This window comes from Salmo salar, chromosome ssa12, assembly GCF_905237065.1.
Source record: "Salmo salar chromosome ssa12, Ssal_v3.1, whole genome shotgun sequence".
In the NCBI taxonomy this organism is placed as follows: Eukaryota; Metazoa; Chordata; class Actinopteri; order Salmoniformes; family Salmonidae; genus Salmo; species Salmo salar.
The window spans coordinates 9,043,199-9,062,500 of record NC_059453.1 but is presented as its reverse complement, the minus strand read 5'-3'; the positions used below and the strand labels follow the sequence as shown (position 1 = coordinate 9,062,500).

At 40.4% G+C, this 19,302-nt stretch overlaps 1 protein-coding gene across 2 annotated transcripts in view; it reads right to left on the bottom strand.

Moving 5' to 3' along the window:
• Positions 1-16,898, bottom strand: part of thumpd1 (THUMP domain containing 1) — a 42,157-nt gene extending 25,259 nt beyond the window's left edge. Inside the window, exons 1-5 of one of the 2 annotated variants that reach the window (XM_014130116.2) lie at positions 16,796-16,898; positions 16,308-16,532; positions 15,853-16,024; positions 15,195-15,280; positions 14,844-15,006 (exon numbers count right to left, since the gene is read on the bottom strand). In XM_014130116.2, coding sequence (XP_013985591.2) covers positions 14,844-15,006; positions 15,195-15,280; positions 15,853-16,024; positions 16,308-16,511 — 625 coding nt within the window. In that variant the 5' untranslated portion in view covers positions 16,512-16,532; positions 16,796-16,898. Of the gene's footprint in view, positions 1-14,843; positions 15,007-15,194; positions 15,281-15,852; positions 16,025-16,307; positions 16,533-16,684 lie in introns of both variants that reach the window. The other variant, XM_045690646.1, reaches the window with a different exon arrangement.
• Positions 16,899-19,302: the final 2,404 nt, after the last annotated feature.

Sequence of the window (19,302 nt, the reverse complement as noted above, 5' to 3'; positions counted from 1 at the left end):
ATATATATATATACACACAAACACTCACTAGACTATATATTACACACACACACACTCAGTAGACTATATATACACACACACACACACTCACTAGACTATATAGACACACACACACACACTCACTAGACTATATAGACACACACACACACACTCACTAGACTATATATATACACACACACACACTCACTAGACTATATATATACACACACACTCACTAGACTATATATACACACACACACACACACACACACACTCACTAGACTATATATACACACACACACTCACTAGACTATATATACACACACACACTCACTAGACTATATATACACACACACACACACACACACTCACTAGACTATATATTCACACACACTCACTAGACTATATATACACACACACACTCACTAGACTATATACTCACACACACGACTATATATACACACACACACACACTAGACTATATATACACACACACACTCACTAGACTATACACACTCACACACACTCACACACACTCACTAGACTATACACACTCACTAGACTATATATACACACTCACACGACTATATATACACACACTCACACGACTATACATACACACACTCACACGACTATACACACACACACACTCACTAGACATATATATATATATATATATACACACACACACTCACTAGACTATATATATACACACACACACTCACTAGACAATATACACACACACACTCACTAGACTATATACACACACACACTCACTCACTAGACTATATACACACACACACTCACTAGACTATATACACACACACACTCACTAGACAATATACACACACACACTCACTAGACAATATACACACACACACTCACTAGACAATATACACACACACACTCACTAGACAATATACACACACACACACACACGCACTAGACAATATACACACACACACACACACACACACTCACTAGACAATATACACACACACACACTCACTAGACAATATACACACACACACACACACACTCACTAGACAATATACACACACACACACACTCACTAGACAATATACACACACACACACACACACTCACTAGACAATATACACACACACACTCACACACTCACTAGACAATATACACACACACACTCACTAGACTATATATACACACACTCACTAGACTATATATTCACACACACTAGACTATATATTCACACACACTAGACTATATATTCACACACACTCACTAGACTATATACACACACACTCACTAGACTATATACACACACACTCACTAGACTATATACACACACACTCACTAGACTATATACACACACACTCACTAGACTATATACACACTCACTAGACTATATACACACACTCACTAGACTATATACACACACACACACTCACTAGACTATATACACACACACACACTCATTAGACTATATATATATACACACTCACACTCACTAGACCATATATACACACACTCACACTCACTAGACCATATATACACACTCACACTCACTAGACTATATACACACACTCACTAGACTATATACACACACACTCACTAGACTATATACACACACACTCACTAGACTATATACACACACACTCACTAGACTATATATACACACACTCACTAGACTATATATTCACACACACTCACTAGACTATATATTCACACACACTCACTAGACTATATATTCACACACACTCACTAGACTATATATACACACACACTCACTAGACTATATATTCACACACACTCACTAGACTATATATACACACACACACTCACTAGACTATATACACACACAGCACTCACTAGACTATATACACACACTCACTAGACTATATACACACACACACACACTCACTAGACTATACACACACACTCACTAGACTATATACACACACACACTCACTAGACTATATACACACACACACACCACTAGACTATATATACACACACACACACACTCACTAGACTATATATACACACACACACTCACTAGACTATATATCACACACACTCACTAGACTATATATACACACACACACTCACTAGACTATATATTGACACACACACTCACTAGACTATATATACACACACACACACACACACACACTCACTAGACTATATATACACACACACCACACACACACACTCACTAGACTATATATACACACACACACTCACTAGACTATATACACACACACACACACTCACTAGACTATATATACACACACACACACACTCACTAGACTATATATACACACACACTCACTAGACTACACACACACACTCACTAGACTATATATACACACACATCACTAGACTATACACACACACACACTCACTAGACTATATATACACACACACTCACTAGACTATATATACACACACACTCACTAGACTATATATCACACACACACACTCACTAGACTATATACACACACACACTCACTAGACTATATACACACACTCACTAGACTATATACACACACACAGACACACACACACTCACTAGACTATATAACACACACACACACACTAGACTATACACACACACACTCACTAGACTATATATACACACACCACTAGACTATAACACACTACACATAACACACACACACACTAGACTATATACACACACACACTCACTAGACTATATACACACACACACTCACTAGACTATACACACACACACTCACTAGACTATATACACACACACACACTCACTAGACTATATACACACACACACACTCACTAGACATATATACACACACACTCACTAGACTATATATCACACACACACTCACTAGACTATATACACACACACACTCACTAGACTATATATACACACACACACTCACTAGACTATATATCACACACACACTCACTAGACTATATATCACACACACACTCACTAGACTATATATACACACACACACTCACTAGACTATATACACACACACACTCACTAGACATATATACACACACACACACTCACTAGACTATATACACACACACTCACTAGACTATATATACACACACACTCACTAGACTATATATACACACACACTCACTAGACTATATACACACACACACCACTCACTAGACTATATACACACACACACTCACTAGACTATATCACACACACACTCACTAGACTATATATACACACACACACTCACTAGACTATATACACACACACACTCACTAGACTATATATACACACACACACTCACTAGACTATATATACACACACACTCACTAGACTATATATACACACACACACACTCACTAGACTATATACACACACACACACTCACTGGACTATATAACACACACACACACACTCACTAGACATATATACACACACACACACACACACTCACTAGACTATATAACACACACACACACACTCACTAGACTATATATACACACACACACTCACTAGACTATATACACACACACACACTCACTAGACTATATATACACACACACACTCACTAGACTATATAATACACACACACACTCACTAGACTATATATACACACACACACTCACTAGACTATATATACACACACACACACACACACACTCACTAGACTATATATATACACACACTCACTAGACTATATATACACACACACTCACTAGACTATATATACACACACACACTAAATACACACACACTCACTAGACTATATATACACACACACACTCACTAGACTATATACACACACACACCACACACACACTCACTAGACTATATACACACACACACACTCACTAGACTATATATACACACACACACTCACTAGACTATATACACACACACACTCACTGACTATATACACACACACACTCACTAGACTATATATACACACACACACTCACTAGACTATATATACACACACACACTCACTAGACTATATACACACAAGTATACACACACACACTCACTAGACTATATACACCACTATACACACACACACTCACTAGACTATATACACACACACACTCACTAGACTATATACACACACACACTCACTAGACTATATAACACACACACTCACTAGACAATATACACACACACACTCACTAGACAATATACACACACACACTCACTAGACAATATACACACACACACTCACTAGACAATATACACACACACACACTCACTAGACAATATAACACACACACACACACGCACTAGACAATATACACACACACACATACACACACACACTCACTAGACAATATACACACACACACACACACACTCACTAGACAATATACACACACACACACACACACTCACTAGACAATATACACACACACACACTCACTAGACAATATACACACACACACACACACACTCACTAGACAATATACACACACACACTCACACACTCACTAGACAATATACACACACACACTCACTAGACTATATATACACACACTCACTAGACTATATATTCACACACACTCACTAGACTATATATTCACACACACTAGACTATATATTCACACACACTCACTAGACTATATACACACACACTCACTAGACTATATACACACACACTCACTAGACTATATACACACACACTCACTAGACTATATACACACACACTCACTAGACTATATACACACTCACTAGACTATATCACACACACTCACTAGACTATATACACACACACACACTCACTAGACTATATACTACACACACACACTCACTAGACATATATATACACACTCACACTCACTAGACCATATATACACACACACACTCACTAGACCATATATACACACTCACACTCACTAGACTATATACACACACTCACTAGACTATATACACACACACTCACTAGACTATATACACACACACTCACTAGACTATATACACACACACTCACTAGACTATATATACACACACTCACTAGACTATATATTCACACACACTCACTAGACTATATATTCACACACACTCACTAGACTATATATTCACACACACTCACTAGACTATATATTCACACACACTCACTAGACTATATATACACACACTCACTAGACTATATATACACACACACTCACTAGACTATATACACACACACTCACTAGACTATATACACACACACTCACTAGACTATATACACACACACACTCACTAGACTATATACACACACACTCACTAGACTATATATCACACACACTCACTAGACTATATATTCACACACACTCACTAGACTATATATTCACACACACTCACTAGACTATATATTCACACACACTCACTAGACTATATATACACACACACTCACTAGACTATATATACACACACACTCACTAGACTATATACACACTCACTAGACTATATATACACTCACACGACTATATATACACACTCACACGACTATATATACACACTCACACTCACTAGACTATATACACACACACACTAGACTATATACACACACTCACTAGACTATATACACACACACTCACTAGACTATATACACACACACTCACTAGACTATATATACACACACTCACTAGACTATATATTCACACACACTCACTAGACTATATATTCACACACACTCACTAGACTATATATTCACACACACTCACTAGACTATATATTCACACACACTCACTAGACTATATATTCACACACACTCACTAGACTATATATACACACACACTCACTAGACTATATACACACACACACTCACTAGACTATATACACACACTCACTAGACTATATACACACACTCACTAGACTATATACACACACACTCACTAGACTATATACACACACACTCACTAGACTATATATACACACACTCACTAGACTATATATTCACACACACTCACTAGACTATATATTCACACACACTCACTAGACTATATATTCACACACACTCACTAGACTATATATTCACACACACTCACTAGACTATATATTCACACACACTCACTAGACTATATATACACACACACTCACTAGACTATATACACACTCACACGACTATATATACACTCACACGACTATATATACACACTCACACGACTATATATACACACTCACACTCACTAGACTATATACACACACACTCACTAGACTATATATACACACACACACACTCACTAGACTATATATACACACACACACTCACTAGACTATATATACACACACACACTCACTAGACTATATATACACACACACACTCACTAGACTATATATACACACACACACTCACTAGACTATATATACACACACACACTCACTAGACTATACACACACACACACACTCACTAGACTATACACACACACACACTCACTAGACTATACACACACTCACTAGACTATATATATATATATATACACACACACACTCACTAGACTATATATACACACACACACTCACTAGACTATATACACACACACACTCACTCACTAGACTATATACACACACACACTCAATAGACTATATACACACACACACTCACTAGACAATATACACACACACACTCACTAGACAATATACACACACACACTCACTAGACAATATACACACACACACTCACTAGACAATATACACACACACACTCACTAGACAATATACACACACACACACACACACACACACACTCACTAGACAATATACACACACACACACACTCACTAGACAATATACACACACACACACACACACACTCACTAGACAATATACACACACACACACACACACACTCACTAGACAATATACACACACACACACACACTCACTAGACAATATACACACACACACACTCACTAGACAATATACACACACACACACTCACTAGACAATATACACACACACACACTCACTAGACAATATACACACACACACACTCACTAGACAATATACACACACACACACACACACACTCACTAGACAATATACACACACACACACACACACTCACTAGACTATATATACACACACTCACTAGACTATATATACACACTCACTAGACTATATATACACACTCACTAGACTATATATACACACACACTCACTAGACTATATACACACACACTCACTAGACTATATACACACTCACTAGACTATATACACACACTCACTAGACTATATACACACACACACACACTCACTAGACTATATACACACACACACACTCACTAGACTACATATATACACACTCACACTCACTAGACCATATATACACACACTCACACTCACTAGACTATATATACACACACTCACACTCACTAGACTATATATACACACTCACACTCACTAGACTATATACACACACTCACTAGACTATATACACACACTCACTAGACTATATACACACACACTCACTAGACTATATACACACACACACTCACTAGACTATATACACACACACACTCACTAGACTATATACACACACACACTCACTAGACAATATACACACACACACTCACTAGACAATATACACACACACACTCCCTAGACAATATACACACACACACTCACTAGACAATATACACACACACACACTCACTAGACAATATACACACACACACACTCACTAGACAATATACACACACACACACTCACTAGACAATATACACACACACACACTCACTAGACAATATACACACACACACACACACACACACACACTCACTAGACAATATACACACACACACTGACTAGACAATATACACACACACACACTCACTAGACAATATACACACACACACACTCACTAGACAATATACACACACACACACTCACTAGACAATATACACACACACACACACACTCACTAGACAATATACACACACACACTCACTAGACTATATATACACACACACTCACTAGACTATATATACACACACACTCACTAGACTATATATTCACACACACTCACTAGACTATATATTCACACACACTCACTAGACTATATATTCACACACACTCACTAGACTATATATTCACACACACTCACTAGACTATATACACACACACTCACTAGACTATATACACACACACTCACTAGACTATATACACACACACTCACTAGACTATATACACACTCACTAGACTATATACACACACTCACTAGACTATATACACACACACACACTCACTAGACTATATACACACACACACACTCACTAGACTATATATATACACACTCACTAGACCATATATACACACACTCACACTCACTAGACTATATATACACACTCACACTCACTAGACTATATACACACACTCACTAGACTATATACACACACTCACTAGACTATATACACACACACTCACTAGACTATATACACACACACTCACTAGACTATATACACACACACTCACTAGACTATATACACACACACTCACTAGACTATATACACACACACTCACTAGACTATATATACACACACTCACTAGACTATATATACACACTCACTAGACTATATATTCACACACACTCACTAGACTATATACACACACACTCACTAGACTATATACACACACACTCACTAGACTATATACACACACACTCACTAGACTATATACACACACACTCACTAGACTATATACACACACACTCACTAGACTATATACACACTTACTAGACTATATACACACACTCACTAGACTATACACACACACACACTCACTAGACTATATATATACACACTCACACTCACTAGACCATATATACACACACTCACACTCACTAGACTATATACACACACTCACTAGACTATATATACACACTCACACTCACTAGACTATATACACACACTCACTAGACTATATATATATATACACTCACTAGACTATATATACACACTCACTAGACTATATACACACTCACACTCACTAGACTATATATTCACACACACTCACTAGACTATATACACACACACACTCACTAGACTATATATACACACTCACTACATTTACATTTACGTCATTTAGCAGACGCTCTTATCCAGAGCGACTTACAAATTGGTGCATTCACCTTATAATATCCAGTGGAACAACCACTTTACAATAGTGCATCTAAATCTTTTTTTTCTCTTCTTTTTTTGTGTGCAGGGGCCTCATATCCATTAATATGGATTTGAAAAGGCACGTTTTCAAAGTAAGAGACAAAGTTTATGTTTGAAAGAGAGGGACAAGTCTATCACACACACCCATACAAGCAAACACACACCCAAGAAAAGCACATGTATTCACAAGCAGAATGCAAATACCCAAGTATGTTAATTAGCTGAGCAAGCACGTGGACACAGACATGAATCCATGGAAAATGTACATGTGAAGGTGTAGAATAGTGGTATGCACACATCCATCAAAACTTTTCCCAGATGCTGGATCCGAGAGGAAAACATATGCTGATATTTAATCTATGCTGTCTGTTGACCTAAATCTGACAGTGCAATCTGGTGCGACATGCTTTCTGTTTGTAAGTAGACCTGTATGGCTTGATGAGCAACCCTCAGGCTGGCTGGATGTCTTAAATGAAAGGCAAACATTATTCCAAGGTGAAAGAATTGTAAAAGAAAACAAACTCTGATTTCACTGTTGATATTGAGCTGTCGAACTTGTTCACATACTGCTTTACTCTGCTCATATGTATATACTGTATTCTATGCTACTGTATTTTAGTCAATGCCCCTCCGACATTGCTCGTCCTAATTTCTTAATATTTCTTAATTCCATTCTTTGACTTTTAGAGTGTATTGTTGTGAATTGTTAGATACTACCGCACTGTTGGAGCTAGGAACACAAGCATTTCGCTACACCCGCAATAACATCTGCTAAATACGTGTATGTGACCAATAACATTTGATTTGATACTTGAACAGGACATGTATTATTATGAGGTTTTGTGGGCCAAAAAAACTTAATTACAGTGAATCTGACAAGCCCAGACAGCACAGAAACACAACACACACAGCGCCAAATCAAACATACACAAACAATGAAGTAACCACACAAACAATGAAGTAACCACACAAACAATGAAGTAACCACACAAACAATGAAGTAACCACACAAACAATGAAGTAACCACACAAACAATGAAGTAACCACACAAACAATGAAGTAACCACACAAACAATGAAGTAACCACACAAACAATGAAGTAACCACACAAACAATGAAGTAACCACACAAACAATGAAGTAACCACACAAACAATGAAGTAACCACACAAACAATGGTTACAAATGTGGGAAGAAGTATATAAAGTTCTAATCGTGCAACTGATTGCCCAAGTTCGACGAGACTTTTTGGAACTTGAAAGATTGCACGTGGCCTTTACCCTGTGGGATTGCACCAGGTCGGATTAGTGGAAGCAGTAGCCTACTGTGAGAGTAGGCAGACTTGGTACTGGAGGAAAAGTAACCAGAAAAAAATAACTAAAGGCAAAGGAAACACTAATAGTCTAACTGTGAAGTGCAGACAGTCAGACTTCATGCAGCGGGTCTTACTCACTAGACTATATATATACACACACTCACTAGACTATATATATATATATATATATATACACACACTCACTAGACTATATATATATACACACACACTAGACTATATATACACACTCACTAGACTATATATACACACACTCATTGGATATCTACCTCAAATACCTTATTATTATTATCTATCCTGATGCCTAGTCACTTTACCCTGCCTTCATGTACATATCTACCTCAAATACCTTGTACCTCTGCACATTGATCTGGTACTGGTACTCCCTGTATATAGCTCCACATTGATCTGGTACTGGTACTCCCTGTATATAGATCCACATTGATCTGGTACTGGTACTCCCTGTATATAGCTCCACATTGATCTGGTACTGGTACTCTCTGTATATAGCTCCACATTGATCTGGTACTGGTACTCCCTGTATATAGCTCCACATTGATCTGGTACTCCCTGTATATAGCTCCACATTGATCTGGTACTGGTACTTTCTGTATATAGCTCCACATTGATCTGGTACTGGTACTCCCTGTATATAGCTCCACATTGATCTGGTACTGGTACTCCCTGTATATAGCTGCACATTGATCTGGTACTCCCTGTATATAGCTCCACATTGATCTGGTACTGGTACTCCCTGTATATAGCTCCACATTGATCTGGTACTGGTACTCCCTGTATATAGCTCCACATTGATCTGGTACTGGTACTCCCTGTATATAGCTCCACATTGATCTGGTACTCCCTGTATATAGCTCCACATTGATCTGGTACTGGTACTCCCTGTATATAGCTCCACATTGATCTGGTACTCCCTGTATATAGCTCCACATTGATCTGGTACTGGTACTCCCTGTATATAGCTCCACATTGATCTGGTACTGGTACTCCCTGTATATAGCTCTACATTGATCTGGTACTGGTACTCCCTGTATATAGCTCCACATTGATCTGGTACTGGTACTCCCTGTATATAGCTCCACATTGATCTGGTACTGGTACTCCCTGTATATAGCTCCACATTGATCTGGTACTGGTACTCCCTGTATATAGCTCCACATTGATCTGGTACTTCCTGTATATAGCTCCACATTGATCTGGTACTGGTACTCCCTGTATATAGCTCCACATTGATCTGGTACTCCCTGTATATAGCTCCACATTGATCTGGTACTGGTACTCCCTGTATATAGCTCCACATTGATCTGGTACTCCCTGTATATAGCTCCACATTGATCTGGTACTCCCTGTATATAGCTCCACATTGATCTGGTACTCCCTGTATATAGCTCCACATTGATCTGGTACTCCCTGTATATAGCTCCACATTGATCTGGTACTCCCTGTATATAGCTCCACATTGATCTGGTACTGGTACTCCCTGTATATAGCTCCACATTGATCTGGTACTCCCTGTATATAGCTCCACATTGATCTGGTACTGGTACTCCCTGTATATAGCTCCACATTGATCTGGTACTGGTACTCCCTGTATATAGCTCCACATTGATCTGGTACTGGTACTCCCTGTATATAGCTCCACATTGATCTGGTACTCCCTGTATATAGCTCCACATTGATCTGGTACTGGTACTCCCTGTATATAGCTCCACATTGATCTGGTACTTCCTGTATATAGCTCCACATTGATCTGGTACTCCCTGTATATAGCTCCACATTGATCTGGTACTGGTACTCCCTGTATATAGCTCCACATTGATCTGGTACTGGTACTCCCTGTATATAGCTCCACATTGATCTGGTACTGGTACTCCCTGTATATAGCTCCACATTGATCTGGTACTCCCTGTATATAGCTCCACATTGATCTGGTACTCCCTGTATATAGCTCCACATTGATCTGGTACTCCTGTATATAGCTCCACATTGATCTGGTACTCCCTGTATATAGCTCCACATTGATCTGGTACTGGTACTCCCTGTATATAGCTCCACATTGATCTGGTACTGGTACTCCCTGTATATAGCTCCACATTGATCTGGTACTGGTACTCCCTGTATATAGCTCCACATTGATCTGGTACTGGTACTCCCTGTATATAGCTCCACATTGATCTGGTACTGGTACTCCCTGTATATAGCTCCACATTGATCTGGTACTGGTACTCCCTGTATATAGCTCCACATTGATCTGGTACTGGTACTCCCTGTATATAGCTCCACATTGATCTGGTAGTGGTACTCCCTGTATATAGCTCCACATTGATCTGGTACTGTCTCTGTATATAGCTCCACATTGATCTGGTACTCCCTGTATATAGCTCCACATTGATCTGGTACTCCCTGTATATAGCTCCACATTGATCTGGTACTGGTACTCCCTGTATATAGCTCCACATTGATCTGGTACTGGTACTCCTGTATATAGCTCCACATTGATCTGGTACTGGTACTCCCTGTATATAGCTCCACATTGATCTGGTACTCCCTGTATATAGCTCTACATTGATCTGGTACTGGTACTCCCTGTATATAGCTCCACATTGATCTGGTACTCCCTGTATATAGCTCCACATTGATCTGGTACTGGTACTCCCTGTATATAGCTCCACATTGATCTGGTACTGGTACTCCCTGTATATAGCTCCACATTGATCTGGTACTGGTACTCTCTGTATATAGCTCCACATTGATCTGGTACTCCCTGTATATAGCTCCACATTGATCTGGTACTGGTACTCCCTGTATATAGCTCCACATTGATCTGGTAGTGGTACTCCCTGTATATAGCTCCACATTGATCTGGTACTGGTACTCCCTGTATATAGCTCCACATTGATCTGGTACTGGTACTCCCTGTATATAGCTCTACATTGATCTGGTACTCCCTGTATATAGCTCCACATTGATCTGGTACTGGTACTTCCTGTCTATCGCGCCACATTGATCTGGTACTGGTACTCCCTGTAGATAGCTCCACATTGATCTGGTACTCCCTGTATATAGCTCCACATTGATCTGGTACTCCCTGTATATAGCTCCACATTGATCTGGTACTGGTACTCCCTGTATATAGCTCCACATTGATCTGGTACTGGTACTCCCTGTATATAGCTCCACATTGATCTGGTACTGGTACTCCCTGTAGATAGCTCCACATTGATCTGGTACTGGTACTCCCTGTATATAGCTCCACATTGATCTGGTACTGATACTCTCTGTATATAGCTCCACATTGATCTGGTACTCCCTGTATATAGCTCCACATTGATCTGGTACTCCCTGTATATAGCTCCACATTGATCTGGTACTGGTACTCCCTGTATATAGCTCCACATTGATCTGGTACTGGTACTCCCTGTATATAGCTCCACATTGATCTGGTACTGGTACTCCCTGTATATAGCTCCACATTGATCTGGTACTGGTACTCCCTGTATATAGCTCCACATTGATCTGGTACTGGTACTCCCTGTAGATAGCTCCACATTGATCTGGTACTGGTACTCCCTGTATATAGCTCCACATTGATCTGGTACTGATACTCCCTGTATATAGCTCCACATTGATCTGGTACTGGTACTCCCTGTATATAGCTCCACATTGATCTGGTACTGGTACTCCCTGTAGATAGCTCCACATTGATCTGGTACTGGTACTCCCTGTATATAGCTCCACATTGATCTGGTACTGGTACTCCCTGTATATAGCTCCACATTGATCTGGTACTGGTACTCCCTGTATATAGCTCCACATTGATCTGGTACTGGTACTCCCTGTATATAGCTCCACATTGATCTGGTACTGGTACTCCCTGTATATAGCTCCACATTGATCTGGTACTGGTACTCCCTGTATATAGCTCCACATTGATCTGGTACTGATACTCTCTGTATATAGCTCCACATTGATCTGGTACTCCCTGTATATAGCTCTACATTGATCTGGTACTGATACTCTCTGTATATAGCTCCACATTGATCTGGTACTCCCTGTATATAGCTCTACATTGATCTGGTACCGATACTCTCTGTATATAGCTCCACATTGATCTGGTACTCCCTGTATATAGCTCTACATTGATCTGGTACTGATACTCTCTGTATATAGCTCCACATTGATCTGGTACTCCCTGTATATAGCTTAGTTATTGTGTATTTTATTGTATTCCTCGTGTTAGTTACCATTTTAGTTTTTAAACTCTGCATCGTTGAGAAAGGTTCGTAAGCAAGCATTTCAATGTACACCAGGTGCATGTGATCAATCAAATGTGATTTGATTTTGGGTTATTCTCTCGTCTCTGAACACACTGTATCTAGAGATGTTTCCCAGTACTGTGTCCATGTAGCCTACCTGCCAGGGCCTTGATGATGTCATCCCTCTTGTTGTGGGAGCTGTTCCGGGCCTTGAAGGCAATCTGGTAGCTGCCCTGGTTGGGGGCTTTAAACCACGGCTCTAAGAACACACTCAGGAACTTATCCATGTCCTCCTGGAACGCCTTGCACGTTCCACTCACCTAGAACACACAGAACCATCAGAACCACAAGGAACCCCCCCCCCCCACCAATAAAACACCAATAAAAACCCACACATTCTAGAAAAGAGAAATTCTTCCAGCTAGTCTCTCCCTCTCTCTTCTGGTTGGACGGTCAGGAAACCTCCATGCCACCTGATACTCAGCCACATAACATTACATGTGCTCACCGGCAGCATTCTGAGGATGACTCGTGACTTGTTCTTCTTGGTGATGTGGAGGTCCGACAGGATGTGATGCACCAGCTTATCAGGGTCTGGAGAGAGACAGAGCAAGAGAGGGGGGGATGGGGAGAATAAAAAGACTAGTTAGTTAGAAACCAAACAGACTATTTTGAGGACTTCTGAATAGGTGTAATTGTCACTGTTGGCAGTTCTTTAATGAACTAAGGATAAAACCTAGCCTGGTCCCAGATCTGTTTCTGCTGTCATGTCAGCTCCTTGTCATGCCAAGTAGTGGCATGACGGCACAAATCATTCCAAAGAACTATGATAAAGGTGTCTGCTAAATGAGTGGTCTCACTCTCCACTCTGGGCGCTGGTTCAAAGTAGTGGGCTCCCAAGTTTCACAGCATCCCTGGTTCGAATCCAGGCTGTATCACAACCGGCCGTGATTGGGAGTCCCATCGGGCGGCGCACATTTGGCCCAGCGTCATCCGGGTTTGGCCGGTGTTGGCCGTCATTGGAAATAAGAATTTGTTCTTAACTGACTTGCCTAGTTAAATGAAGGATCAATTAAATAAGATATAAATATATACTGGGTGTCTTTTGAGACATGCTTCATCTCTGTCTAAGGAGCTGGGATGCTGTCTGTCAAACTCTTCCTCACCGAGGTTCTTCGTCTTGATGAAGATGACGTTGTTGGCTCCACTGTCCATAGCCTGGAAGCGCCGCTCCCGTTTCCCTGAAGATGCTTTGAGCTGCTTCACCTCCTTCTTCAGAGCTGCCTCCGCATCTTCGTCCTCCTCTTCCTCACTACTGCTCTCCTCGGGTTCCTTAAACTGGGTTGTCAGGAGAGTTTAGAGAAGTTACTTTAAACAAAAATACCGATTTATAACTATTAACAAAGATAACTACCAATAAAGATGTACAGTACAGTTACTTCAGAAATGACTCCTTTCTCCTACTCCTATTTACGTTCAGTTGATCCCTGATTTGATTGACATGATTGGACAGTTATCCGTTCCACTCAACGGCTTTTCACCAGCGATGACTTCAAGGCAGGAATTAAGGGAAACACCTCTTCACGTATTCGTACATGGCCTCGCTAAACGTACTACTTACATTCTCAGGTCCGTAGAGTTGATCGGCGTATTCGTTGAGCAGGTTGAAGGCTTCCGCGGTGCATTTCCTCTCGTTCATATTACAGGTGATGAGAATACCTTGCATGCCCACCTCAAGCTCCCGGGAACCCTTGTACTTCTTACTCCGGTGTCCGCCGCCATAGCGTTTCTTACTGCGCTTTCTCAAGTCTTGTGCTTCGGACATATTTGATCATATACAGGACTCCTGGATAATAGTTTAACTGTTAGAAAAAACACATTTACCTGGATAACGTTATCTATCTAGTTTCTTATTTGTCACTAGCAAGTATAGCAGAATTGGCTAGCTAGCTAACATGCAAGCTAGCACAACAAACGACACGAGTCGGGATTGCTTACGTTAGCTACTGTACTAAACCTCAATCAGTAACCGTACACGTTGGATTAAATGCTAACAATGTATCGTTTAATTTGCTAAGTTATAGAAATACTAGTCAACGTTTATCGTACTCTTCTCAAGTTGAGTCTGAAGGTACTCGTGGGCTCCTTCGTTCATTCAAACACGCGAGTGTTGTGAGCAGCAAAAGTGGAATCGGCGTATCGCCTTCAAAATAAAAGTCCCGGTTGAAACATGCAAACTAATACAAATATTGAAATCATGACACAATTGGACTATAAATGCTAAACAAGTTTGGAATGTTGTTGTAAAAATGAAACAAAAGACAATTTGACAACAAAAATGTCAAATCCGTTGATCACACTGTGGATGTATAAACTTAGGGATGATGGTCCAAGCACACCAAGACAGTCGTGAAGAGGGCGCGGCAAAACCTACTCACGCTCAGGAGAATGAAAAGACTTGGCATGGGTCCTCAGATCCTCAAAAGGTTCTACAGCTGCACCATCAAGAGCATCCTGACTGGTTGCATCACTGCCTGGTATGGCAAGTGCTCGGCCTCCGACCGCAAGGCACTACAGAGGGTAGATTGTACGGCCCAGGACATCACTGGGGCTAAGCTTCCTGCCATCCTGGACCTCTATACCAGGCGCTGTCAGAGGAAGGCCCTAAAAATTGTCAAAGACTCCAGCCACCCTCGTCATAGACTGTTCTCTCTGCTACCGCACGACATGTGGTACCGGAGCGCCAAGTCTAGGTCCAAGAGGCTTCTAAACAGCTTCTACCTCAAGAAATAAGACTCCTGAACATCTAATCAAATGACTACCTAGACTATTTGAATTGCCCCCCCCCTTTACACCGCTGCCACTCTGTTGTTATCATCTATGCATAGTCTTACTTTAATAGTTACTTTAATAACTCTACCTACATGTACATATTACCTCGACTAACCGGTGTCCCTGTATATAGTCTCGCTATTGTTATTTTACTGCTGCTCTTTAATTACTTGTTATTTTTATTTCTTATTCTTATTGGTACTGCATTGTTGGTTAGGGGCTCGTAATTAAGCATTTCACTGTAAGGTGAAATGTATTCGCCGCATGTGACTAATACAATTTGATTTGATTTGAATTTCAGAATTGCAGGAGGGTGGACCCCTAGGGGCAGGAGGGTTGACCCCTAGGGGCAGGAGGGTGGACTCCTAGGGGCAGGGTGGTGGACCCCTAGGGGCAGGAGGGTGGACTCCTAGGGGCAGGAGGGTGGACCCCTAGGGGCAGGAGGGTGGACTCCTAGGGGCAGGAGGGTGGACCCCTAGGGGCAGGAGGGTGGACTCCTAGGGGCAGGAGGGTGGACTCCTAGGGGCAGGGTGGTGTGGTGGACTCCTAGGGTGGTGTGGTGGACTCCTAGGGGCAGGATGGTGGACCCCTAGGGACAGGGTGGTGGACCCCTAGGGGCAGGGTGGTGGACCCCTAGGGGCAGGGTGGTGGACCCCTAGCGGCAGGACTGGGTTACCCAGCTATATTGGGTGCAAGTAAAAAGAGCTCTACAGTACTATTACGCATATGAGGTTAATTATATGGAAAATATGCTGCTCCCGGGTGGCGTAGAGGTCTAAGGCACTGCATCTCAGTGCAAGAGGTGTCACTAGAGTCCCTGGTTTGAATCCAGGCTGTATCACATCTGGCCGTGATTGGGAGTCCCATAGGGCAGCGCACAATTGGCCCAGTGCCGTCTGGTTTTGGCCAGGGTAGGCAGTCATTGTAAATAAGAATTTGTTCTTAACTGGCTTGCCTAGTTAAATAAAGGTTAGATATATATTTTTAAATAATTATAATAATGTGTAGGTGCATGTGTTTTTTGTGTTTTTTTTAACTTTGGTTTCCAAACCTTTCCCTTGGGAATAAAAAAAAAATAGGTGGGAAGGAAATTGTGTTGGGAGTGAGTTGAATTATTGACTAAACTGGTGGGGGTCGGGCTTGCGGCCAGCTTGGGCTGACTGGCTGAAATTAAATATAGAGGATGTCTTAATAAAGACAATCAAGTCTTTCTACTTTGTAATTTTTTTAAGAGTTAATTTGTTAGGCTTTTGGTTAAAGGTGCAACACAATATAGATTTTTGAATTACCTTTGATCTACTTCAGTCTTATCAATCACTTATAAATATGTAATAATCTCTTACCTAGCTTGATGACTGTGGGCATTTTTGCATACTTTTTGTTGTTCTAAATAGAGATGACTAGAAGGGCTTTCTACACAATATTGGATTGTGTAGAAAGGCAGGAAATTAGCTTTCGATCTGAAAAATCTGGAGCAGGAAATCCAGACCCCCCCCCTGCCAGGTTATGCCCCCCACCCTCTTCTAAAACCAAAGTGCACCCCTGTCTTAATTGTTACCCAGAAATGATTTTATATTGAGATAAAAACGGCTGCATTGGACTTTTAAACAAAATCTCTTTCTCTGAGAAATTGTATTGGTATAAAATAATTACATTTTCAATATGTTTTTGAGCATGCAATATAGCTCAGTATTTGTATTATTTATTTGATACAGTATTTTGTGATCATCTTCATCAAGGGTGCCAATAATTATGGACGTGGCTGTATATTAATCGTTTGACAC